Raw genomic sequence first — 27,106 nt, forward strand, 5'->3', positions numbered from 1 at the left:
CCTGGGGTGTACTTAGCTTTACTTACACAGTTGTTTCATTTTAGTTTCATCTTTAATTAACAGACAGGATCTGTCTGTTAGGTTTGTGTCTGTTTACCTTCTCGGCTCTGCCAGGTGCTTTTCTGTTCATTTCTGGTTATTTAGAATCCTTCTGGTTAGTTTTGTTATTTTTCTGTGTTCTGGTGTTAGATAAGTTTAGTCATATTCTGATAGATCTGGTCCTTGTTTATGTTCTTAGTCTAGTCATTGTTTTCTTGTATTCTGGTCACCTCCATGCTCTCCTTGCTCATTTGTGTTTTAGTCACTCCCTCAGGCTCACTGTAGCCCTGGTCCACGCCTGTGCCATATTGCTGCTGATTAGCTTTTCTCCCAGTTCATTGGTTCTCACTTCACTTCCCTCAGTTAATAAGCTCTCTGGTTTGCATTGTTCTCCACCGGTTCCTTCCATTAACACCTCATTACTTACCCTGTGTTTTTGCCCTGGTCCAGTCCTGATTCTTTCCATGTCTGTTGCCTGGATTTTCATGTGCTTCATCCTACCTGAGTTTCTGTACCTAGTCATCTGTAAGTGAATTTTTTCATTAAACCCTTTTTTAGTACCACTCTACTCTGCATTTGGGACCTACCGCCAAACTCACCATGACAATATGGGGACAAAAGACATGAAACCCTATTCTGATCTAAATGTGATACAAAGTGAGCCAGTGCAGAGAGTACTGATCAAGTTAGAGATGTCACGGATGTCAACTCAACTCCAATGACACATTTGAATCCAAGATGGAGGCAGGTCACTGATGCACCGTGCTGCTCTGAGAAGCATGTCTTCTCAAGCACGTCTTACTTTAAATGTATTTTAAAAGTGTTTAATTGTGGTTTTAGACAAAAACAATTGTGTTATTTTAGCTGCTAAGTCCAACCTTCTGAGCGTTTAATATCATAGTTTGGATTGTTCTGGACTCTTGGTTTTTGACCCTGGATATGTAGTGCTAGCCCGTTGGCCGCTCCTCCATTCTGGGCCTTTTGCTGCCTGGCTGTTGGCTGTTCCTCCGTCCCAGGGCTGCTCCTCCACCTGGGCTTGCACTGCCTGGCTGCTGGTTGCCTTTCTGTCCTGGGCCCGCCTGCTAGCTGTTCTTTCTTCCTGGGCCTGGCTAATAGCCGCTCTCCATCTTGGGCCTGTATTGCCTGGCTACTGGTTGCTCCTTTATCACGGGGGTGCTCCTCAACCCTGGATTTGTACTGTCTGGTTACCAGCTGTCCTTCTATCCTGGGCCTGGCTTTTAACTGTTTTTCCACCTTGGGCCTGCACTGCCTGGCTGCTAGCTGCTCCTCTACCCTGGGGCTGACTGTTAACTGCTATTTCATCTTGGACCTGCACTGCCTGGCTGCTAGCTGTATTTTTTGTTTTTTGTTTTTTTTTGTTTTCCATCCTGGTACTGGTCCTCCGTAGGCCTACATTTCTTGGCTGCTAGTTGCTCCTTTACCCAGGGCCTGCATTGTCTGGCTGATAGCTCTTGACTGCAATTTCACCATAAAAAAAAACTACTGTTTTTAATCTGGTATGACTTACTATTTAAGTATGCATTTTTCAGGGGAATTGTTGTGCCTTCTGCTCAGTTGTCATATCCTCTACAACAATTATGAAGAACTCTCCAATTTTGGACAACAATTGAATGTTCATACTTCTGCACATGTCCAGGTTGATGTGAACTATGATTATGACAAATCAACTGCCTTAATGTACAGAATGCCAATATGGAAACTTAAAGATGTGTTTGTTTCACGACCTTTGCTCAAAGGTCAACTTCTTAGTCTCTCAATTTTATATGATTATTTTTCACTTAATGAAACTTCTATCATGTTATTTTCAATTGAAACCTTGTGGAAAACGCAACATCTTACAGTTTTAGAAAGGTAATTAATTATTATGTTTAATATCTGGAAACATACAATCAAACCCTGGCCCAGAGGTTCAAACTCCATCTGATTTTAGGTCTTGTTTTCTTGAACTCAGTGTCAAATTCGTAGTCTATTACGTAAAATTGTCCAAGTCTGAATCTGGGTAAAATCAACGGGAACAGATATAGTGGTAATCTCTGAAACCTGGCTAAACAAATCTGTATCTGATAATGATGTTTGCATAAATGGCTTTCAAATTAATTGTGTTGACAGACCATCCAAAGGTGGGGGGTTGCCATTTATATAAATTCATCCCTCCGGGTAAATTTGTTATAAGCTGAATCTCTTAGTGAACAATTTGAATTTTTATTGCTTAAGATTGAAATTGCTAGGGGTTTATATGTGAATGTTGGGGGATGCTATAGGCCTCCGTCTGCTTGATTCAAATTAAACTATACTAATTGGAAACCTACTGGCTTAGTCCAAATTCTGATGATTTTACACCCAATTAATTGAGCTTCCCACTCGTCCAAATAATAAGTGTCTCTTAAAGTCCACCCTGATTGATCTGATATTAACAAATACCCCACAAAAATATTGCTCATCTTTTCTGCAATGCTCTCAGTGACCACTGTGTCGTGGCCACTGTTAGAAATACTAAGATGGAAAAATGGAAACCAGGCATTGTAAAAAGAGATTTAAAACATTTCAATGAACAGGTGTTTTATCATGATCTTTATAAGTGCCAGTGGAATAAAACTGACCTCATTCCAGTTGTTGAAACAGCTTGGTCATTTTTTTCTATGACTGTTTTATGGTTGTTGTTAATAAGCATGCCCCCTTTAAAAAAATTATAATCAAAGGTAGAGATAATCCTCGGTTTACACCACAATTGGCGAATGCTTTGCATGAGTTAAAACTGAGACTGAAAATCGGCTTCTATTTTATAAATAAAATATGTTTCTCTTTGAATGCAAAGAAGAAACTAGTAGCAGTAACGTTTTGACCCATTTTGGATTATGGTGATCTTATTTATATGAATGCTCCAGCACAAGTATTAAAACCATTAGAAGCTGTTTATCATGCCTCTTTGCAGTTTATCACAAACTGTAAGCCTTGCACACATCATTGTGAACTTTACACACGCGTGGTTTGGCCAGCATTAGAGACTCGTAGACTGACTCATTGGCATATGTTCATTTATAAGGGTATTCTGGGTCTGCTCTCCCCATATCTCTGTGAATGTATTCAATCAAGAGCGGCTGGACTGTATTCTTTACGCTCTCAAAAATCACTGCTACTGTCTATACCAAGTGTTTGCACAGAGGCTGGTAAGGTGGCATTTCAGTATTTTGCCCTCACAACATGGAACATTTTATAAAAAGACTGGAAATTGAAGGAATGGGTTGTAATTGTCTCATGAAACTGTTGATGTAAATTGTTTTTAATGTGTTGATTTTTGCCACTGCCTTGGCCAGGACTCCCTTGAAAAAGAGATTGGTAAATCTCAATGGGATTTTCCTGGTTAAATAAAGGTTAAATAAAAATAAATAAATAAATAAAAAACTGGTGATTAAGAAAGTTGTTAATCCTAAAATGCACAGTATTTAAAAACATTTTTTTTATTGTCTGGCTATATAGTTGGAGCATAATTTTACCTTCTTAAAAAAATTAGACATAGTCAAATAATGCTGTATTTTCTAATGATACAATATTTCATTTGGGATGATGTGAATGACTCAGTCTTTCCTTTTTAACTGGTACATTACTTGGTTGCAAAAACTGTCATCAGTCTTTTGAAGAGTCTTTTACATCACTAGAGATTCTTTTGCACTCCCTTCTTAGCAGAATGATTTTAATTCAGTCACAATAAAGGGTTTTTGAGCAATAAAGGTCCATTCAAGTCATGTGTTTGTTTCCTTTTAATAACCACAACATGGCAAGCATTATATGTTGAATAATAAGGATAAGGTGAAACCAGATTTAAGAGTTGTGAACTTCTCTCAACAATAACTGTTTTCTCTTTTTTGTGTAAGCTTATTTTTTTAACAAGCATTTTATCAGGGCTACAGTGCCCTAAAAAGGTTTTTTCTTCTTTTAAGTGACCATTTTTGCATTGCGTAACACTTTTGCATAACTGTACCAGCACTGCGGTACATTCATGACACAAATCAAGTTATTTTCTATACTAAACCTGTTTCGGTTTCAAACAGGAAACAGCCTTTTTTAGGTTTCCTAACATTTATTTACCAAATTAATATACTTTGTTTAGGGTTGTGGAGGCATGGGCCTAACCCAGCAGTGACTGTTGACAATCAAACTTGAAGACACAATAGACTAAATAAGTTTGTGCATAAAGAGTTACATATACTGTGATCACACGCATGCTAAGAATGAGTGATTGCTGCAAAATGAATAGTTTGCTGCGATTAGCTGGGTCTCTTTTAGCAGCAAACCTTTAACCTTTGACTGCATTGTTTGGCTGCATGTTCCTGCATATAAACTTGATCTTTTTCTATTGAGACATTTGTTGTGGTTCAACATGATATAATTAAACTGTATCAAAAACTGAATTAAATATGGTCACTTTAAAGTCATTGATTCTACTACATGCATGCTTTTACACTGTTAGAGGAAGACCCAGAAACAAATATGACAAGGACAAAGAAAACATGCAAACTCCACAAAATAACGAGGCAGTAGAGCCACTCAGATTGAAGTTCTCTTACTTGCCTACTTGGTTCAAAATCTCAACCGGCCTCTTGTTTCAACACATCTAAATGGATACGTCTGTTACATTATTTCTCACCATTAAATAGCTTTTTTAACATTTTTTCTTAAGTGGCAATATGTGGAATTCTTCTTAGTTGTAAACAATTCGAATTCCGACATATTTTAGCAGTAAAGGCAAACATGTAAACATATTTTTACATTTTATCACTTTTGTGCAGATAGTTACTGACTTTGTCATTGTTTTCTCAAATGAACGTGTTGCTACATATGTTGATGCACTGAGCCCGCTCATTGTGAGCTGCTGTGGATCAGCTGAGACTCTCGGTTACATAGCCGATATGAAACAGGTAAAACTAGTGATTTTGAAAGCGAAAAACATTGTGTCTGTTTTTTTCTGTGGTGATCAGAAAACGTTGGTAAGGGCCAGATCATACAGAGGAAGAACTGGGGGTTAGAGACGAGCAACTCTTGGCTGATTCAGCGACAGGACATGTTTTTGGCACAGGCCACACAATGAAGTGCAGCAATATTAAGACTTTACAACCATTCTGCTGTCAAAAGAAAAAACATTTTTTAAGGTAACTACTCTAAGTGATACTAAATATTTAAGTTAGATTTGTTTTGAATGACAAAAATGTGCTTTTGAATGGAAAAAATCATAATTTTAACTAAATAGGCACAAAAATCTTGAAACGATGTAACATAAATCAGTGATGGACTGGAGATCGGTCCAGGTTGTCCCCCACCTTATGCCAAATGGAGGCTGGAGAAATACATCGTTCCACCCCATGACTGAGCTTGTAAGAATTCTTTAAGATTCAGTTTTATGCTACAATTTAGTTTTTTTTATTGTATAGATATGAAATAGAAGAGATGCATGTTTTGCAGATGATTCAGATTATGTCCAAGCAGTGGATATTAATTCCCAGACCAAACAAAAGGTAAACATGCTCCATAAAAAAAAAAAGTTAACCTAACATGACATTTTAATTCAGCCTTTAAATTTTGCGAATGAGGTAAATAAAATAAATAACACTGCTGCCATCCTGTGACCTACTCATGTTGTAGCAGAAATGTTTAGTGTACACACTGAAAACTGTGTAAAGAACTCAACCCTCAGCAGATGCAATATCTCTCAGATGCCAGAGAACAGCGCTGTACATCAGAACACTGGTTCGGAGCATGATGACTTAAAATTATTTCATTCTGTGAACATAGTGGAAAACAGGATGTTTTTGTAATTAAATGTTATCATTTCAGCATATCCTGTTCCATCAACCCATGGTGTAACTGGGACATGGCTGCCATCGTAAAAAGCCTGCGGTCCACCACTGAGCTGTTTCTTTTTTTTTTTTTTTTGGGTCCGATTGTTGACTACAGGAGGCACAGATGTTTGACGATGTTCATACCAGCATTATTGAACATTTTCGATCATTGAGACAAGAACTGGGAGGTGTGAATATGCACATTTCATACTGCCAGTTTTTTCTCACCACAAAAGAAGAAGCACTAAGCCTCAGGAAACAGGCTCAATGTCTCTAGTTACAAACCTACATGTTGGCCTTTTGTTTTAATAGCTATATTGCAGCAAATAAACAAATATTTCACATTGGCTAATGTGAGTTTTGTAACAGCTTTTTTTTAACAAGATCTTGTGCCACAGAAGTTTCCTGTTCTGTTGCAATCATATCTGAAAGCCGCGTAGTAGAAAAAAAATAATAAAACATCGGAAAAACCTGCTATCAGATTATTCTAGCGTTTATTAACAAGCCTGTTATCAATATGTGAGAAAGCAGGCTGTTTCCTTTAAGTAATGGAAGAAATAAATTTTTTTATCTTTCTAATTGCCTTTTGCAATCACTCTGTTTTAAATCTTTGCTCCTGGCTGCGATGGGCCTAAATGCCCTAATTTATAATGTGCTGATACTAGAGGCAGCTCAAACACCATGTTGTCCATGCCTTATGCATACCTTTAGGTTTCAACACAAGAGGATATCCTTTTTAAGGCGTTTTTTTTTTCTCTCTCTGTAAACTTCCTTTATCAAATGCAGGATGTGCAGACAACAGATTATCAAAGGGTCCAAGGGAACCACAAAGGAGCCATAATCCAATTGGCAGTCCTTAGATCATGCATTTAGTTCATTTGTTTTACAAATATAGTTCCTTTAGTAAAAAAGTCTTAATATTTGCAAAAACTGCATTGAAACATTGTATGCGAGTATTGTTGGTGGAGCGTCCCATTGTCTTTGTCAAATAACAGAGCCAACCAAGTTTTTCTTGGGTTATCTGTCAGCAATGGGTGTGATCCAGCCGTCTGAGCCTCCATGAGTCAGAACCACATGGCCAGGCCATGAGGAAGTTCAACTGCTTCCTCTGCCTCACAGACGGAGTTGTTTTGAACAAAAGAGCTTTGTGGTAGAAGGTTCATGTTGAGATATGTTTTAAAAAGTTCTCTTTTTAAAAGATAAAATGTTCTCTTCAGCATAATAATTTGTCTTTACCGCACCTGCTCAGGGTAAATTGTGGGTGGTTCTAGTAAACCTATTTGGAAAAAACGATAAAGATATTCATGTGCAACTTGCAAATGCCAGCAATGTAAAAATCTTTTTTCAGAGCATGTCTTAGCACCTGCTTAAAAGGGTGGGAGATATTTAAAGGTGTTAAAAAAAACTTGTACACAAGTCATCCTGGGTAAAAATAGTAGGGTAAATATAGTTTGTAGTAACACATTATTTGCATGCATAATTCTACACTTTATTGAAGTTGAACAAATGAGCACTGAAAATTCAATGTTTTGCTATAATTTACTTTAGCTGTTTTCAGTTTTCTGTGTGTTTGTGGCTTTAGTGATTTAAAGTCCTCACATGTTTCAGTAAAATCAATGCAGCACAGAACGGGAAAAGAGCCCGTGCACTCATGTGTGTGATGACGGGGCACTGAAGGAGTTAGGCATAAAAAAATGTGTTTTTATTGTTGTTCAGTATTTATAAACCTTTTGAACATAGTTAGCTAGTTGTTAACGAATGACAACATATTTTTTTTAATAGGATTGCAATGCTAGAAATTATCTTTGGCCAAAGTGGCACACGCCCAGATCTTTGAATGTAAATGGCTTGGTGCAGAGACAGAAATTACTTTCAAGGCAAGTGTGGAAAGCTTGAATTCATTTTGGAAGGCTATTGGTTGCGGGAGTAAATAAATCGGTTTGCCCTGCATGGGTTCCTGTCCAGTCTGCACATCCAGCAGGTCACCCTCTAGAGCTTCATTCAGCACCAATCTCCAGAACATCTTTGCTGGCCACTGCAGCCTCTGGTACATTCATGATTCTTAGATTCTTAGGAAGTGTTGGAGTCTCCAGGTATAACCCATGTTGTCCAGTTTTTCTCCTGTTATTTTTCTGATGCGGTTCATCGAGTTAACTGTTATTAGTTAGCACTTGGGTTACTCTGGCTTCCTCCCACAGTTCAAAGGCGGAGATTTTAGGTTAATAGGTCTCTCTGAGTTTGCCTTGGAGTGTGTGTGCAGTTATAGTTGTTTGTCGTGTGATGCCCTTGTAATGGAGTGGTGGCCTGTCCAGAGAGCGTACCCTGCCTTCAGATTGCTGAAAATAGGCACCAGCAGCCCCGCAACCTTACAAGGATGAAGGGGGGTATAGTAAATGGATAGATATTGGAAACATCTAATCCTTGGATCTGTAAACGTGCAATGTTTTTTTATCAGTTTGGCTAATGATTTATTTTTTGGTTTTCTTCTGGAAATTCCTTTGATAATGTTCATAGTTCCATGTCGCACTCCAACTTTGAAACTTAGCTTTCTTCAAGGACTCTTTTGCAGAAAATCCTCCTTCTATCTATTTCCTCTAACTTCTTAGTGATCACTGGGTTGTAGGCAATTGCTGTCTATCTCCAGTGATCAAGGGGCAAGAGGCATTGCACACTCTGGAAAAGTCAAAAATCAATCACCAGGCAAAAATAGAAAACCACAGCACAGAGAACCATGTACACACAGACTCACGACTAAGGGAATTTAGAAGTGCCCAATTAACAAGTGTTTCAGCACCTGGAGGAGCCCTACTTATGCATGGGGAGAACTCATCACACGGAAAAACCATGCCATATTTGAATGCCTTCTCGATGCAAGGCATGCAGATAATCCTCTTGTTTAATTTTTGTTTTAAAATCTTGATTATTGCCTTCAGTAACCTAAATCATGACTGAAGCAAGCAGCCGACCATATGGAAAGACATTTTGCTTTTCAATCACCAGACACCACTGAAGATCTGAAACTGTGAGATGTGAAGAGTTGATTTTACAACACATTTTTGTTCCAACATTTACTTATAACTACCACCATACTTCTTCTAGCTCAGTGTGAGCCAATGACAGCAGTGCATTTAATTACTTTGTATGTACTGGTGCTCATAAATGCATCATTAACTTAGTCTAAGCATCAAACTCTAGCACTCCTATTTGTGTGGGTCTGAACTGAAGCATAAATCAACCAGCGGTTAAGTTTTGTTTCTTGTAAGTATCAAGGTTTCGGGTTTATATACTAATTTACCACAAACAGTGATTAATCTATGACATATTCCAGGGGAATCAATTATTTCATAACCATGCCAACAAAAGGTGCAAAATAATCTGCCTTTGATCGTACCACTCAGCTCAAATCATCAATACAAATGCAGTCTGTTTCTGAGGTAACGGGGAACTTCCCTGTTTTTCTGCCACATTGCATGTGATGGTGTTGTCAAAGAGTGGTGTGTTAAAGTCTTAAAATAATGTTTTGAAATCACCTCAATAGTACAAACTGTTCAAAAAAAAAAAAAAAAAATTATTTGAAAAAACAAAATTGGACAGAGTCAGCCTTCTGACTGAAGCCACTTCCTCCTCTTGGTGCACACATGGCACAGCAGGCTGTATGAAACCATAGATTTTCTGTTCTCTAGATTTGGATCAATGACTGACCACGTCTTGAAACCACTTAGCAGATCTGAGCATCACCAGGTTTTTTTGTAGTCTCCCCCAAAAGGTTTTTACCTATAAGAGAGGGGAGATAGCATCTATGATAACCTCACAAATGTCAGAGAGGTGGCAAGTGAGGAGAGAGAGACAGAGAGAGAGAGAGAGAGAGAGAGAGAGAGAAACAGAGGGAGCTACTACAGGATATTTTGTCACTATGGTTACTGGCAGCAGATATTAATCTTGATTTCTGAATGTCAAGTTGTTTTCACACCAGAGAGTGGGACTGCTGTGAGTTTGGGCAACTAATTGGAGCTGATCAACTTTGGACAAACATTCAGTGGATCCAGGTGATGTTGGTGAATCTATAAAGGAGCATTTTCCATCTGTGAGGTAAGCCTTATGTCCAAACTTTATGGTTACTACAGTTAACATGTAGTAAAAGTGTACTTCTACTCATCAAATAAGAACTGGCTCACTTTTATTGCCAAATAACTACTTACTTACAGATAGACTGCTAAATGAAACATAATATATCAGCTTTTTTTTAAATCTTTATTAGAAAATGTTTTTTAATCGGTCTCTCATTTTATATTAACATGAACTATATTTGCCACTCTCTGAAACTGACCTCTATCTTTAAAGTTCTAAATTGAGCATGTTATTCAGGTGGATAACATCATCTGAGAAACAATGCCACTGCGCTTGCTTTTATTTCTGGACCAGGAAGCACGTTTCTTCACTGAACTAGATCAAAAACGAATATCCCAGAGGTGATTGTTACTCTGGCTCAAACAATGTTACTTTCCATTGCCTAATTCTGTGCCTTCAGCACCGCAGGGAAGTCAGCTTCCTCACACCCAAGGCCGTGTCACTTAACAATTCGCTGTTTTTCTGTATTTTGCAGATGCATGCAGAGTCATCGTAAAGATATTTTCTACTTCCTTTGACTCACTTTTTGCTACAAATACCAAAGACCTGGGTTTTCTCAGTAAGTCAGAAAGGCAAATCAAATGCATAAAAAGTCTGAGTCAAATGTGGTGATTAGATCCACTGTGATACTCATTGTTTTAGCCTTGTTTATTGCTAAATGTTTATAACTATATTAGTTATTGCCTTTTTTGTTCTTTTTTTGCCTTTGTTGTTCTTTTTTTCTGTACAATTCAGAATGAACGGATGTGTGCTAACTTTAGTAAAAAGAAATGCAATTCAGGGCTTTAAACAGTAACCAATCCATTTTAATCTTTTACTTTTATATTTTAAATTTGAATTTAATCTTTAACTGTTGAATTTCAAATCACATTTCATGGTAAAACCATGCCAAAAAATGCCATGCCAACATAATTTAGGGTTGTTTTGCACAAACACAAAAATTCCACAAGATGGCACTGTTCTCTAACAAATTAACTCAGACAGGCCAGCAAAGCTTTGTCTTTTTTATGTTAGTTTTCATAAACTGAGTTTATTTGCTTGAAACTACTATTTCAACTATTTCTGGCCTCAATTCTAGAGTACCAATTTATAATCAAAGTTCCTATTTCAAATGTCTTACAACTTCAATAAAATTATTAAAATAAAACTTTCTATACTGATGTTATACATAAGGTAAATCCTTTTCTTTTTCTTAAAGATCCTTTTATCCAAATACATGAAAACGTATAACGGTTTGAAACTTCTAGAAAATGTCATTTTCCAGTTATTGTTTGTCAGAAAAGGAAAAATGAAAAAAACCCACAGTTTCTTGACTTCCTCTCTGAGAGCAAAGGCGTTAAAGTTGTAAATTTGCATAAGTTATCTTGCGGAGGTTGTACAGGACATTAGTTTAATTTTTTAGTGCATGCTGAGTATCTAGCTCTGATTTGGTTTCCTGTATCATGAGGTTCATAAAAAAAAAAAAAAACATATGTTGGCATGTTATAACCTTGAGTTTAACAAAAATGTATGCTTCTTTTTTTCAGTTACCGGTTCCTGAAACTTGCAGATGGGTTCTGCATCTGCGCCTGCTAGCATGGCTGTTATACCCAACAGCACAACGTGTGACACCCTGTACGACCACCATAAATACGCTCGGGTCTTCATACCTCTTTTCTACTGTGTTGTTTTCTCTGTGGGTTTGCTTGGCAACGGCCTTGCCCTCCACGTCATCCGTGTCAACCTAAAGAAGATGAACTCCACCACTTTGTACTCTCTCAACTTGGTTATCTCTGACATCCTGTTCACTCTCTGTTTGCCCCTGAGAATTTTGTATTATGCTCAGGGCTTCAACTGGTCTCTGGGCGAGGTTCTCTGTAAGATCTCAGGCTTAGTCTTCTACATCAACACCTACGCTGGGGTCAACTTCATGACCTGCCTCAGTGTGGACCGCTTTATCGCCGTGGTCTTGCCTCTGCGCTTTGCCAAATTCAGGAAAGTCACTAATGTCCGCTACATCTGTATTGGTGTCTGGTTGTTGGTTCTGGCGCAGACCCTCCCCCTCCTTGGAATAGAATTGACCAATAAGGAGCCTCAGAACTTCACCACTTGTATGGAATACCCCAACTTTGAAAAGGTGCATAATATTGCCACTATGCTCATCGGCGCAGTCTTTCTGGGTTTTATCATCCCTGTGGTCACCATACTAGTCTGTTACTCCTTCTTAATCTCAAAGCTGCACCTCACAGCCAAGAAAAACCACCTAACAGAAAAGTCTGGCCGCAGTCGCAAGGCCATTGGAGTGATCTGCTGCGTATCTGTGGTGTTTGTCATCTGCTTCAGCCCCTACCACATCGACATCCTGCAGTACATGATCCGCAAGCTGGTATCTGACCCTGACTGTGCAGACCTCACGGCTTTTCAGGTGTCACTGCACATCACGGTCTGTCTGATGAACTTCAACTCCTGCTTGGATCCATTCATTTACTTTTTCGCCTGTAAGGGATACAAAAGGAAACTCCTGAAGCTGCTGAAGAGGCAGGTCAGCATTTCTTTCTCCAGTGCAGTCAGGACGTCACCCGAAGGCTCCTCCAAGGACTTCATTGAAGGGAATAAGATGCAGCCCAACAGCGAGAGACTCATGGAAAGGAAATCACATGAACACGATCAAAGTAAGGAACTGTGGAAAAATGACAGGACTTAAATGTCTGAAAGTACCTCTTTTACCATAAACAGTTCCTAAAACAAAGTACTGATGGACAGCAGGAGGCCACATCTGAACCAACTGATGTATAGTACATTTTTTTTTACGTTTTTTTTTATTTAAATTACAGTGTGTTAATTTAAACAACAATTCATATGTTACTATACTATGGTATACCATGAGCATAAAGCACCAAATGAGCATAAAGATGTTTGCAGCTCCATAAAAAAAGAAGGTTATCCCGTTATTATTACATTTTATTATTAAAAGCCTAATTTAACAATAGACTAAAGCCTGACAATGAATGCTTCTCATGATGATAACCCAACATCACATCAAACCTTATCCTCACAGTGGTGATTTAAAGAACAAAATTGATAAAGCAGATGAGTTCTGATACACACTCACCTTCTACTTTAGAAACAATTGCTTGTTGAGCATCTGAAACTTTTTAGTCTAACAAATGTTTAAATTTGCCAAGTTAATGATCTGAAGACTTTTTTTTTTACCTCTAACCTTTCCAATCCCCAATCTCAGATTTCGACTCGTTTATACCCAACTCATTCACAAATAAGGATTCCTCTCACAGAATCTGAGATGGTTCTTCATGAAGTCATTGACCCCTACTGTACAGCAAGTATCCTGTTGTGTTTTGTATCTTTTTAACATAAATAAAACATGGTGTCATATTGTAAGAATTTTTATAAATAATATCATCTGGCTATGTCTCTGTTATATTTGAAAATTGTGTAAAATAAAAGAAAGTCTTCATAAAGTGCAAATGCCTGTTTCCCCTTTCCAGCAATAGTGACACAACTGTTTATTAAAGAATTACTAGCTGTAGATTTTGAGACTTTAAACATGTTAATCTGCAGCAAAGCAGGAAAAGATTTTTTCTGAAATTCTGTACATTCTGGATGTTGCAAAGCCTTCTGCCATTACTTCATTTAACAATGGGAATGGGTCTGTTTTTTTTTTCCACGTTTGCTGTGTCCCTACCTAGCTCGTGGTCAACTGCAAACTCGGTTTTCATTAGACAGTGGCTTTCTTCTAGGCATTACCATGAGCTTCTTGGCTAGGTCTCTGGTGAGTGCTCCATCAATGCACTGAACAGTGCTCTGTGAGATGTTTAAAGCTTGGGATATTGGTTCATAACACAACCCCGTTTTAAACTGCTCCACAACTTTATCTCTGACTTTTCTGTTGTATTTCTTGGTCTTCATAATCCTGTTTGTTCACTGATGTTCTCCAACATATAATCCGTTGGTGTTTGTATGTTGCTTTTCTGTTGTTTGTTTTCTGATCATTTCTGGGCTGTCTGTTATTGTCAGAGAGGTCTTCTTATAATCAGTTCATTTTTCTGTGTTGTGCATCATTGTTGTTAGGGACTTGCCATGTAGTTCATTCAGTTTAGTTTCTTAAATAAATCATTTGCTTTTGTTCTCTCTGCATTTTGCTTTGGAGTCCTATGTCAGTCATCTTCTCTGTTTATTATTTACCTTCCCTCAGTTTCCCAGCTCAGTACTCTTCCTCAGCTGTTCAGCATTCCTCTGATTAGACTCACATGGCTTCAATCTCACTCTTCACTCCTCCTCAGCCTTTCAGCTTTCTGGTTTTCATTGTTCCTTGCTGGTTTCTTATGTTTTATCCTGTCCAGTTTCTTTTCCTGTTCTCATCATATTTTGCCCGCAACCTTGTGTTTGATTTTCATTAAATCATTCATCTTCATGCTTGTAGTGGTTTCTTTACACTTTGAAGTTCAAGTCAAAGAAGTTATTGGTCAAAGAAACCAGTTTCTTCTGGTTCAATTCCATTGGTTTGGTTTTTAATTGACACGTTCCTGTTCCGTAGTTTCCTATGGTGCATGTTTCTTTAATGAATTCTAGAAATACTTGCAACCATCCACACAAAGTCTGATAAATGGTGGTAGGTGTTCATCCTACACATCCAGTGGGTTGCAAGTGTGAACCTCCGCTCCGTTCATCTCAGTTGTTGTGTAAGACACTTTAACTGCCTTGCCTGCTGATTGTGGTCAGTGTGGCAATGATTGTTTGGCAGCCTCACTGCTGCCAGTCTGCCCCAGGGCTACAATGTAGCTTACCACTGTCAGCTTGTGAATGTGTGTATGAATGGGTGGAAGGCTGATGGTAGTGTAAGGCGCTTTGGAGTCTTTGGACTTGATTAAGAGCTACACAAGTGCAGGCCATTTATCATTTTCCGACAATCTTCAAGTACATCCACTAGAGGCCACTTTTACACAAAAACATAGGAAAAAGTGACTTACTGTTAATGAAATATCCAAATGTAGAACTGGTACACAATCATCATACACAATAATAAACAATGTTACAAAATGATATTTTGGTTCCTACAATCTCAAACTCCTGTCTGCACTTTGGTTTTGTCGAACTGGTTTCAGGAGTATGACCCACATACAGACAGGCAGGAGCAGATGTGAAATAACAACGTTTAATACAAAATAAAAGAAAACTTACAAGCAGGCATGAGGAGGGCTGAACATGGAACCAAGGCTTTGGTGTAGCAACCGCCCCAGACAGACTTGACATGGGTGACAGTGATATAATGATCCAGCAAGGAATGAACAGACCAGAGGAGTATATGTACAGGTGAAGATAGGAGACTAATTGGCAAAGTGCAGGTGGAACAGATGAAGCTTATTTCAAGCTGACTGAGGCAGGGAGTGGAAACAAGGACATGAATGGGCTGAACAGAGAAGCAATAAAACAATCTAACCAAAGGAAGATCTTACAGAACATAAACTAAAATGCACGATGAACAAAATACAAGAATAAATAAGGAGCTAAAGTGTCACCTAGAAAACATTGGAACAAGAAACTAAACTTAAAATAAATGAACCAAAGCACCACATGGAAGACAATCATGAACAAGGTCCAAAACAAAACTCAAATACCCTCAGATCATGACAGGTTTGGTGCTACAAACTCACAAGTTGTGACATAATGGACCTCTAAGGCCTTTACAAAACAACAGGATTCATACTGAGACAAAATTTCTCACAGATTGACGCTATTTATTAATTAGGTGACTTCCAACGGCAATTAGCTGAACACAATGTTATTTAGGGGTATCAGAGTACAGAGAGATGAACACAGACCACACGTTTTAGATTTCTGTTTATAACAAACGTTGAAAACCATGTATCTTTTTTCTTTTACATTACCATTATGAACTACTTTGTATCACATAGTAAAATCCCAATGTTCACTTAAAGCTCTGTAAAATTCAAAACCGAACTTTAAGTTCACTTTGTAGCATTGTTTCCATTTCACATATATTAGGAGCAAAATGCCCCAATGTAAACAGAAAGAGCTGGTGATGACTGCCATCTCAGATGATTACTCATATCAGCACTAACATCTGGTTTACTACACTGCATTTGCATGAGCTCATTTGTTTCAAAGAAACTGAACAGAAAGATGAAAAGAAAAAACAACCAGAGATCATATCTGATATTGTGGTTGAACTGCACCTGAAAAAAAAAAGTTGGTAAAATGTCACCACAGGTACATGTGGGAAAATTCTCAGTTTCCACTAAACAGATGTACTCAATCTGTTCTGTTACGAAAATATTTTTTGACTTTATTTTCAAGGAAATATGAACGCAAAGATGAAATCACAGAACAAATTTTGGAAGGTTAATAATATGGCAGTAATCATCAAGTGGGTTGAGGATCAAATAATCCTTTTTTTCTCGTAAAACACCTTTTTGCTTACTGTGTTTCTTGAAATGCAGTTGATAAAAAAGAAGGGGTAAGTTAAAAGACATTTGTATCTGAATGTTAAAAACTTTACCCAATGTAAAATAGATGTAGGCATTTGTTTTTGGTGCGTCATTAAGTATATTTTAGGTGGCTAAAATCTTCTAAGCCCCCTATAATGTTAGAAATAGCATTAATCCATTATATATTTAATGTACAAATGTATTTACATATATTGTTTCTCTTGCGAGGTAGATAATTAGGCAGGTTTAGGTTGGCTTTTAACACTGCATTTTTTTCATGTCTTTACCTAATTTTTAAAAATAAATTACATTTTTGTTTTCTGTTTTTTTGTTCAGTTGAGGTTAGACATGGAATAATGTTACCTGGTAAGCAGCAGATCATACTTATCATAGCTTGCAATGCTATGCTTCGACTTGAAACATACCTTCATTTTTATCATGACTGTATATTTAAGGATCTTTTTCACAAACATGACCCCAAAATGTGGTCTTTTACATAACACCAGCCAGGAATTTGTGAAGACCTATAAGAGGAAAGTTAGGTGGTCTTACAGAGAAAGCAGGAATAAAAAGTGAAAAAAGAAAGATTGCAAACTATATAGCATGTGCATGTAAAGTTTTTAAACTCATAATAAATTAATAAAGTCTATTTAGATTTGATTAAAGTTTTTGGTGTGCAAACCTATTGTTTCAGTCAAAGATACTGAATGTAGCTGTCATTAGGGGTGCCAAGAAAACAGAAAACAGTTTTTCAACTTCTGTTCCCATTTTATAATCACTTCCAGTATTCTAAAACGGTTAAACAGTTTATTTTACTGATACTGTTCCTTAACTGAGCCATCTGGACCAGTTATTACGTACAAATGTTTATTAAAGGTAAACAAGCGTGGTCCACAGCAGTGTGTTGTTATGTGTCTAATATCTTGACCTTTTTGTAAGCTTGCTTTTATTCTGTTTTTTGTTTGCTTTTGTTCAAATGTGTCTCTTGCTGATAGTCTAGCTGCTTTGTTTGGAGTAAACACTGCATTTCACACATATAATTGCCATCTGCTTTATCGCCTTCTCTCTATCGTCTCGTCTTTGGGGATTTGGTGAACCTGCTTTTTTAAAGGAACAGTCTGAAACTAAAAAGAAGCAGAAGATGTATTAAAATATCCCATGTTTTAAATGATATGACAGCTGCTTTTCAGCTTTCTGGTGCTAAAATATTTGGTTTCACAGCAGAGGTGGCCCAAGGTTATATAAAGGCCTAAGAAAGATTTATTTTGGGGCCCCTTTCATATTTGATTTAAACATTTAGAATAGTTTGAATAACAGTAACTAGTTGTCCAACAGTGATTTAAATTAATATGCTGTTGACACAGTTTCTTAATTACTGCATCATTACTTCTGGAGCTAAGTTGAAGAGAAAAAAGTGCAGACAAGTGAAAAGCAGTAATATTAGGTAGTTTTGTTTTTATACTGTGGCCAGAATGTGCAGCCTAATCAGCAGCAAGCTATTTAACTCAAAATACTGCATTATGCTACAATTTAATAAAGAAATGATATGAAAATAAACAGACAGCTTAATTTTAGAATTACATTTTTGAAATCCAATCAGGGCGATCACATGTGTTCAGGTTTTTAACCGAGGTAAAATGGGACTTCTTTAAGTGGAAGAATTCAGAGATAAAAGCTGACACAAACATAAGACCCAGTGACCCGTCCCCCCTTTGTCTTGTGTCATGATGTCTGTTTGGATGGGTTGTACTGGAATTCTAATTTCCCCTCGGGGATCAATAAAGTATCTTTGAATTGAATTGAATTGAATTATGTCTCGGGCTGCACGGTGGCGCAGTTGGTAGCACTGCTGCCTTGCAGCAAGAAGGTCCTGTGTTCAATTCCCAACCAGGGGTCTTTCTGCATGGAGTTTGCATGTTCTCTCCCTGTGCATGCATGGGTTCTCACCGGGTACTCTGGCTTCCTCCCACAGTCCAAAGACATGTCTGTTAGGTTAATTGGTCTCTCTAAATTGCCCTTAGGTGTATGAATGAGTGTGTGCATGGTTGTTTGTGTGTTGCCCTGCGATGGACTGGCAACTTGTCCAGGGTGTACCCTGCCTCTTGCCCATAGACTGCCGGAGATAGGCACCAGCTCCCCCGTGACCCACTATGGAATAAGCGGTAGAAAATGACTGACTGACTGAATTATGTCTCATTAATCTTTTTCTATAAATAGTTTAGATGTATATGAAATGTTCCCCAACCCTGACACAAGCAGCGGAAATGATTGATTGATCTTGATTGATTGATTCTTCATTGAATGGAGCAATCTAATCAGAATGCAACATTCAGAAACAATTGCGAGCCGCCCATCTTGATTTTGATTCTAATAATATGAAGTCAAATTCTCATGATCATTCAATGTCAGTTGGTAAAAAGTTATCTGTCTGAGTCAGCCTGGTTGATTCTATCAAGACATTGACCTTGCAGCAATCCCTCCTCCCAGGTCAGTATGTGGAAATGGTGGAAATGAGCCACTCACTTTTAACAGGTAGAAACCTTAATGAGAACAAGGTTCAGTGTGAACGGACTTCTGCTTCAGCTGACTGGGGGGTTGAGCGGATAGGAGACCCTGAAAAAACACAGAATCATTGATGGATGCACTTTCACAATCTGACATTGGCAGAATATGATTTTTTATTTTAGTTGTCATTGCTAAAGTGTTTTGCATCTGCTGATGGCTTTTTACGTATTTTTGGAGCAAAATGTAAAGCTGTTTTCTTGGATATATTTCTAAACTTAAGCAGTTTATATAGCAGACTGTGAATATTTGGTTTACCTTGAGTACAAATATGTTTATGTATAATTGCATTTCTTTTAGCCACCGGCCGCTACGCTGATAAGATGCTTTATTTATTTTGCTATCGGTCATTGAGTAGGATAGTGAGGAAGGTAAGTTCACTGTTAGAGAACTGCAGCAAAGCTTCTTGAGGTCACCAAGTCTCCATACAAACCATTATACCCACTTCTAGAGCCCAACCAGTAGTTTGGGATGTATGAAAGAAAAAAAGCCTTTACTCTAGCTTCCATCAGAAATAGAAATGTTTTCCAAAATGTGCTGGGGTTTAAACTGGAACTTTGTACTTTGGTCAGGTAAGACTTGGACTGAGCCATTCTCCAACAAATGCTCCAGATGGGTCTGGCATAAAACAAATAATGAATACGTGTAAAAGCACTGTGGGCCTATTGCTCTTCTAAAAGCAATGAATTCTCTGCTAGAGAGATCATAATAGAAATCTGGTTGGATTATGCCAGAAAACCAGTAAAATGGGTCGACATTAGGATAAAGACCCTAAACATATGGCTGAATCAACCCACTAATAATTTACCAAACACAAAATCTGAATTGTTTCACCTTAATCTGAGGGTTGAACTGAAGAGAAGAGTGCATAAGAGAGGACCAAGGACTGTGGATGATCTAGAGAGATTGTTAAATCAGAATCAGCTTTATTGCCAAGTTCGTACATACAACAAAAGAGGAATGGTTGAAGGTTCCAATCCTTGTATGGTCCAACCCTAAAGAAAAACACAGAGTGATATCCTATTGGTAGAATATGGTTTTACAAACTGTTAAAATCAAAGGTTGATAACACTTTTTCCGCCAGGGATTCTGTTCAAAACAAATACTTTTTTAACATGGCATAATCTCCCAATTGAATAATTAAATAATGATTTTTGAGGCTTTTTACACAGTGTATAATCACCCTGGAACATGATTACATCGTCAAGCAAATACTAAAATTTAATAACAGTAACAGCAAAACCGGCTAAAAATAAAATGTGAAATTGATTGTATCATAACTCGAAAGAAAAATGTGTAATATTTCATCTCAGCCTCTAGAGGACAGTGTACATCAGGTTTAAAAGGTGATGAAACAACAAAGAAAATGAGCCTCCTATAAACACCTGTATCTAAATGAAGTCCCGTCTTTTAATTCTTCCTTTCAAAAACTTTTAACTTAAAAAAAAAAATCCATAAAAGTACAATATTTATTTAGCAACTAAATAACTGCATGCACACAAACATACTGCCTATTATAGAGATCATTTACAGGAGCATTTTGTGAGGAGTGGAAGACTTACTGAGGCAACATGACAAGTATCAAAGAGAGGAAAGCATCACACTGACTGTTGTCATAACAACATATTGCAATGAACGCCAAGCACCATCTGCTCCGAGATTTTTAAGACGCATCAAGAGGACGAGCCGACGGATAATTATTTCTCGGGAATAAGAATAAGACTGAATGATACAAGCGATGGTGTTGAAATTCAGCGATAAAGTTTGGTTTGTTTTGCGATCTTAGTTATGAACAGTTGAGAAGCTTCTGGTTTCTGATGTAGTATCGCACCAAGGTCGGATACAGGGGCCGTGTGTCTATAGAGGCAGAAATTAGGAAGTGGTCTTTAACAACATGGTTTGTTTCATATCCACTATAACGGGAACTGAAAGTAACAGTAAGTGCAGCGGAGAGAAGTTATTTTATTGCTTCATGTTCTTTGCTCCAGACGTGGTAATTTATGGCTGTTAGCGGCTCAAACACAAATTAATCACACGCATTAATCTGCATTCAATCCGGGCGCAGGCTGACCTTGAGAGTTTCACCTGAAGCATGCGCTCTGCATCCATTAAAGTCGACGCGATGTAAAACCATCTCACAGCATCAGCGTGAAGTGTCTATTACCACCGTCTTATTTCCTGTTTATATGGCAACTGCCTCAACATCCTGTTTTTAATTACTTCTCTCCGGCAGCAGATGCTTCTCGCAGCAACCTGCTGTGGATTACTCCCCTGAGAACTAATGTGCTGTGACAGACCCCACTTTTCCAATCAATAACTCGCCCTAAATCTGCCATCTCTCTGCCTGCCAAACACACTCCCACTTCTAATGGCACATCATTTTCTTTAAGGGGGTGTAATTGCGTGCTGTGGAAAAGCTGCAGCCTCTCTCTGTTTTTTTTTTTTTTTTTTTCCAACCCTTTTTCTGTTCCGACCACGCTTGTACTGTAAAACGTAATGTAAAAGTACAGAGGCTAGAGCACACAGGAAGTGATGAGGGGCTTTACACAGCATGCAGCCTCACCACCCCTAGCCTCTGATAAACGCATTCGCTTCCCTGTTTTGACTGTAAGAGTTCAGGCATATCTAGAAAGAAGTCACTTTCGCTTCACAAATGTGTTGACAGGAGCTTATCAGGATAATTGTTTGATGCATGCGGTAAGTTTGGCCTTTTGTGGCCACGGTTGCCTTGTTCTTGCTGGTTTTGTTCATTTAGGTTGATGAGGGGACAGATTAATGGCAGACATGGTTTAATAGCACATCCTCAACGTATGTTCTCATGCTGATATCAATTACATGTGTGTTTGTGCTTACAGCTTTAATTCATCTGCCTTTTTATCACTTTTATTGGGTAACACAGCATATAAATTGTGTATTTCTGTTCAAATAAGTACAAAACAGGACAAAAAAGTGAAAGCGTAAAGTTTTGTTGGTAAACAAACTTTCCTGACACATTGATTACCATAACTAAAGTGAATTTCTGTATATATATATATTCTTTTTTTGAAGTTTGGCTTATTTCTTTTCAAATTAAAATTCAGTTGTAGTTTCAGTTACACGTAGTCCTTACAGTCCAGCCTCCCAGCATAAGAAAATAAGTATTATAATGACTGTCATGTTCTCCAAAATGTAAAACACACAACATTTTCATATTTAGAGGCAGCAATTTTCTATTTTAATCAGTGTCTTTGGGAAATCTGATCTTTTTTTGTCCTCCATGACAGTAAAGCTGACTAAACTGAGAGAAAACATTTTAATAATTGTTTTTCTGTCAATTTTCTGTTGTAGATTTTACCAATTTGGACAAATAACTAAATAACTACCTTCAACATAGGTAAGTGTAAATCAGTCTTTTGTGGGTTTTTGTTGTTGTTGTTGTAACATTTTCATGTAAAAAAATGCATGTTAAATATTTGTATGCCCTTCTCAATAATTAGTGGAAAAATCTCTATTGGCATCACAACAATCAAACCCTTAACTGCTGACCAACTTTTTGTGCCATTCCACTTGTATTAATGATTTATCTTTGGTGAAGAGCTGTAAGTCGCTGAGGTTGTAAGGCATCTTGCCATCCCCCTAATATTTACCTGCCGCCACAGATTTTGTATCAGATTTGTTTATGTATATATGTATAAAATATTTGCAAACTATTTAAATACAGTGTTCCAGTAAAAATTGATTTAACTGATTAATCCCTCTAAAGAATGCATATTAAAGTAAAAAAAAAAAAACTGAGACGTGTTTAGCTGTATGACAATTTCACTTCTCTTCTCCATTTTTGGACATTGAAACAAGTATTAAATAAAACATCAATTCACCAGAACACAGGACAGTTCGGATCTGTCTAAAACAAGATATGGTTGTGTGTTCTTTTTTCATGTGTTGTTTTTATCTACATGGTGGTTTTGTTCTTGTATGAGGATGTAGTAAAAAGTGTTCACCGGGGCAATGAGCTTGCTACACCTCTGACCATTTTGTCATGTATGGATTTTTTTTCATTCACCTTTGAAAATAATAACATATTAACAAGGCCTTTAGGATTGAAAAACAACCCCAGCATTTCACCAGCGCTTGATGATAAAATCAGTATTAACAACGTTTAAATTAAAAGGAAAGAAATCCTGGGTGTTGCAAAAACAGAGTCAGGAAAGAGAGAAAGGTGTGGAAAACAACACCTTTAAAAAACAGGTCCATTTTTGTTCTGGTTTCTAGAACAGAAAGCAAAAACAGGCTGTGTAAAGTGGGCCTTTAAGTCATTGTTTTCTAATCATCGCTGAATATCCAGTCCACACATACACAGTTTTAAAAGTTTCTACTTATAAAAAACGTTTTGAAAAACGTATTTCTTACAAAATAACTTATTATTAGTATTATTAGCATTAATGTCAGCAGGGATTCCATTCAGAAATGTTGTAATACTTATTATACACCAGTAGGTGGCCTTAAAATCCACATAGAAGAGATCAAAACTCAAAACAAGAAGCTCCTAAGCATGGCTGAAGCAATGCTAGTCTATAGATTCTTCCAAAACCTTTTTTTGAGCATCTTAGTCTTTTCCTTCAGTCATACAACCTCTTGGGTTTACATTTGAAGCTTAGCGAAAACAGAATCAGTACACAGCAAGACACATCCCTTTACACATTGGGAAGCCGTTTATTAAAATCTCTGCATTTACCAAAACAAACTCTGCCTGCTGACAGAAAGCATAAACACAACAGAACATCTCAGTTTTATTAAATATCCATGTTAGGGAGGTAGGGGCCTAGAAATGTCTTCTGTTGTCGTGAAGCTCAAGCAATAATTTCTACTAAAAAATACAGTCTGACCTTAAAGGGAAGGTCCAGATTCTTTGAAACAAGGTTCTGAGAGGTTCTGAGAAGTTATTGTTCCTGACCTGTGCTAGAACGAGGTCATATACTCTTGGCTCTTGGTGGGCTTACAGCACACTGACAGGTCGCTACTGACCAGGCGAATTTAATACAGTTGCCAGTGTAGTAAAGCTGATGTTTGGCTGTAGAAAACTGCAACATACTTCACAACAGTCTTTGTGAAAACATGGACCTTCAATATGCTCCAAATAGCATTTTATCTCACAGATATGAACTGTTTCATATTGATTTAGTTTAAATTGCAAACATTTTTAAAACTTTGCATGTCTAGTTGTCAGGCTTTCATTGTTAAGGAACACTTCCCTTTCCACTGTTACTGATTACTTTACATAATCCAACAAAGCCCGCTATTCCTAAAACACACGGTCGATATAAATAACGAGTGTATCATTTTAGCTATCTTTATTTAAATATTTAGTTGTTACACTATTTCCTAATATATATGTAAATAATTATTTAAAACAGTTTTGTTTACATTTTCCTCAAAAGTTGAATTGTGACTTTAGACTTTCTGTTTTTTCAGCATGACGCTGGATCTAAACTCCAACATGTCTGTGGATCATCTCGCTGTGAAGACGGAGCAAGGCCCCTTCGAGTACCGCATTGTCGGCCTGGTCTTCTACAGCTTCGTCTTTGTCATAGGAGTCATAGTTAACTTCACTGCCTTGTGGGTTTTTGCCTTGACCACCAAGAAGAGAAGCTCGGTCACCGTCTACATGATCAACGTGGCGCTTATGGACCTCACCTTCATTTTGCTCCTGCCCTTCAGGATGGTTTACCTCCAACAGGACTACTGGCCCTTTGGAGATGTTTTCTGCCGGATAACGGCAGCTCTGACCATCTTCTACCCCTGCATGGCTCTGTGGCTCTTCGCTCTGATTAGCGCTGACCGCTACATGGCCATCGTTCAGCCGAAGCACGGCAAGGAGCTGAGAAATGTCCCAAAGGCAGTGGTGGGAAATTTGGGGGTGTGGGTCATGACTCTGGGCAGCAGTGTACCCCTGCTCTTCACTCAGGATGATCCTGATCAGATCTCCAACTACACTACCTGCATCAAGATGCAGGACATCATCTACATGCGCCGTGAGAACGCCGTCAACTTCGTTAGACTCATCTTCTTCTTCCTGGTCCCCATATGTATCATGATTGGCTGCTATTTTGTGATTGTGGACAATCTAATCCATGGGCGCACCTCTAAACTTAAGCCGAAAGTGAAGGAGAAGTCCATCCGGATCATCATCACTCTCATTGTCCAGGTGCTGGTGTGCTTCGTGCCTTTCCACATCTGTTTAGTCCTCCGCCTGGTGGGGAACGAAGAGGATGGGGGCTTCAACACATGGGCCGTCTTCACCACATTCCTGATGAATCTGAGCACGGTCTTGGACATCATCTTATATTACATCGTCTCCAAGCAGTTCCAGGACAGGGTGATAAGCGTGATCCTGTACAGGAACTACCTGCGTAGCGTCAGGCGAAAGAGCCGGCACACGCAAACAGGAAGCGTCAGGTCGCTGAGCAACCTAACCAGTGCAATGATATGAAACTTTGTGGCACAGATACTGTACCAACAATATGCACACTAGATGCATCACTGTTTACTGTTTATGTATAATTACCTGAAGGACCAAGAAACTGCAATTAATTTTCCAAGTGCAATTTACACTCACAGTATGGGAGTGCTGATGTTGTGGCGAAAACATCTGTGTTCAGAGCTGATTGACTCACCCATGAGACTTGAGTTGTTTTCCGTGCCTTTTACTTCTCTGATAAATAAAGCTTCTGTGGCTCAGGTGAAATTATAACTGTTTGAAACATAGTATGCAGTAGTTGTGCACAAGCATCGAAACCTCAAGAAAGGAGCATTGAAGGGTCTGAAATGCTCCACAGGAAGCAGCAGTGGGTTGTTCAAGGTTGATGCTTGGTTGCTGCACCACATTTTTAAAGGTCCTTTCTCTTCAGCATCTCAGCTCTGCAAAGGCGGCGGGGGAGAATCTAGCCATGAGTGATGCATGATGTCATCTATTTGCCTTGCAAATACTCCACATGTGTTTGACTTCTGCCATTTCATTTTGGATGAGTTTAAGACCGACCACTTGAGACAGGATGCAATTACAACATACAGCACTGACAGTAAAGGTTGCTCCAAAGGCTGTTTTAAAGGAACCGACCAGGTGATGGCAGCATGGCACAGCTTAGACTCCTTCCACCTGCGAGATCTCCACACACACAGAGGTTTTTAAAACTTTCGCAAAGTTGACATCGAAATAATTTTGTCTCTGGTGCTTCACCCAAAACATTTACCTTTCTTACATTTACAGTCAGAAAAGCAATAGTTCATCTTTTTTTCCAGTTAACAACAGTCATAACAGCTTCCTCAACCAGGAATCGGACTAAAGCATGTTTATGGTCCAATGTGAAAAGTATTGATTAGGTGTTAAATGATTTAGTTGCTTGGAGTGCATTTACAGTAACATGCTCAAGAAATGTCAGAGAGGCTATTTACAAGATTTACTGCAACCTCAACCTTAAAACCGAAACCTTTTTCAGCACAATTATGTTTCAGTTTCAGGTTTCTGCATCAGGTAAAACATGAATTTTTTTCCAAATGTCTTTCTCAGATACAAGTACTGAAGTCAGATCTGAAATATGTGGCATAAGGAGAGGCTTGCAGATAACACAAAATAAACATTTTAAATGTTGGGATTTCTTGCACAAACTTTAGACGTGCAAAGACTTACTTTATGTTGATCATCCCAAATATAGGCTGGGAATAAAAAAAATCTAGTGCAAAAATACAATACATTTCAGAGGATACACTGAAGAGACCACCACAAGATTTTTCCAAAATCAGTAACTCTACATTCAATTCCAACACAAGCACACATCATTTCACTTAATGAGGTACTTCTTAGGTCCCCACCTGAACACAACAGTTTTATGAAAAAAATGGTAGTGAGCACCAAATATATTTTCCTGATATCTTTTTAAGTAAAAACATAAGTATTGTTTTTCTTGAAAGAAATAAAAGTTAAGGAAATATATATTTTGTTGTGTTTTATTTAAGTTCTGAAAACATCATTATTTCTTAATATCACAATATGTCATTTTCTGCAAATAAATGCTTAAAATTATTTTGACATTTTACTTG

At 38.0% G+C, this 27,106-nt stretch overlaps 2 protein-coding genes and 1 long non-coding RNA gene across 9 annotated transcripts; 2 read left to right on the forward strand and 1 right to left on the reverse strand.

Annotated features, from left to right (window-relative positions):
• Window positions 1–442: 442 nt before the first annotated feature.
• Window positions 443–13,487, forward strand: gpr183a (G protein-coupled receptor 183a). Of its 6 annotated transcripts, XM_047370928.1 has the most exons (6): window positions 443–564; window positions 9,868–9,983; window positions 10,260–10,363; window positions 10,498–10,581; window positions 11,549–12,673; window positions 13,243–13,487. In XM_047370928.1, exons 5-6 carry the CDS (start codon window positions 11,572–11,574, stop codon window positions 13,299–13,301), a joined length of 1,161 nt encoding a protein of 386 aa, XP_047226884.1. In that variant the 5' UTR covers window positions 443–564; window positions 9,868–9,983; window positions 10,260–10,363; window positions 10,498–10,581; window positions 11,549–11,571; the 3' UTR covers window positions 13,302–13,487. The 6 variants fall into 6 exon arrangements, with proteins under 6 accessions (XP_047226884.1, XP_047226883.1, XP_047226882.1 ...); XM_047370927.1 differs by lacking the exon at window positions 10,260–10,363; XM_047370926.1 differs by lacking the exon at window positions 10,260–10,363 and having other exon boundaries at window positions 450–564; window positions 9,853–9,983.
• LOC124871546 lies at window positions 13,223–21,415 on the reverse strand. The gene is made up of 3 exons (XR_007039042.1): window positions 21,102–21,415; window positions 18,992–19,081; window positions 13,223–16,216 (listed from the first exon to the last, which is right to left on the reverse strand). It is a non-coding gene; the product is annotated as an uncharacterized LOC124871546 (long non-coding RNA).
• gpr18 (G protein-coupled receptor 18) lies at window positions 20,592–26,999 on the forward strand. 2 transcript variants are annotated; one of them, XM_047370932.1, is made up of 3 exons: window positions 20,592–20,967; window positions 22,358–22,403; window positions 24,482–26,999. In XM_047370932.1, exon 3 carries the CDS (start codon window positions 24,483–24,485, stop codon window positions 25,497–25,499), a length of 1,017 nt encoding a protein of 338 aa, XP_047226888.1. In that variant the 5' UTR covers window positions 20,592–20,967; window positions 22,358–22,403; window position 24,482; the 3' UTR covers window positions 25,500–26,999. The 2 variants fall into 2 exon arrangements, with proteins under 2 accessions (XP_047226888.1, XP_047226887.1); XM_047370931.1 differs by lacking the exon at window positions 20,592–20,967 and adding an exon at window positions 21,591–21,727.
• Window positions 27,000–27,106: the final 107 nt, after the last annotated feature.

Source organism: Girardinichthys multiradiatus, chromosome 7 (assembly GCF_021462225.1).
Source record: "Girardinichthys multiradiatus isolate DD_20200921_A chromosome 7, DD_fGirMul_XY1, whole genome shotgun sequence".
Taxonomy (NCBI): domain Eukaryota; kingdom Metazoa; phylum Chordata; class Actinopteri; order Cyprinodontiformes; family Goodeidae; genus Girardinichthys; species Girardinichthys multiradiatus.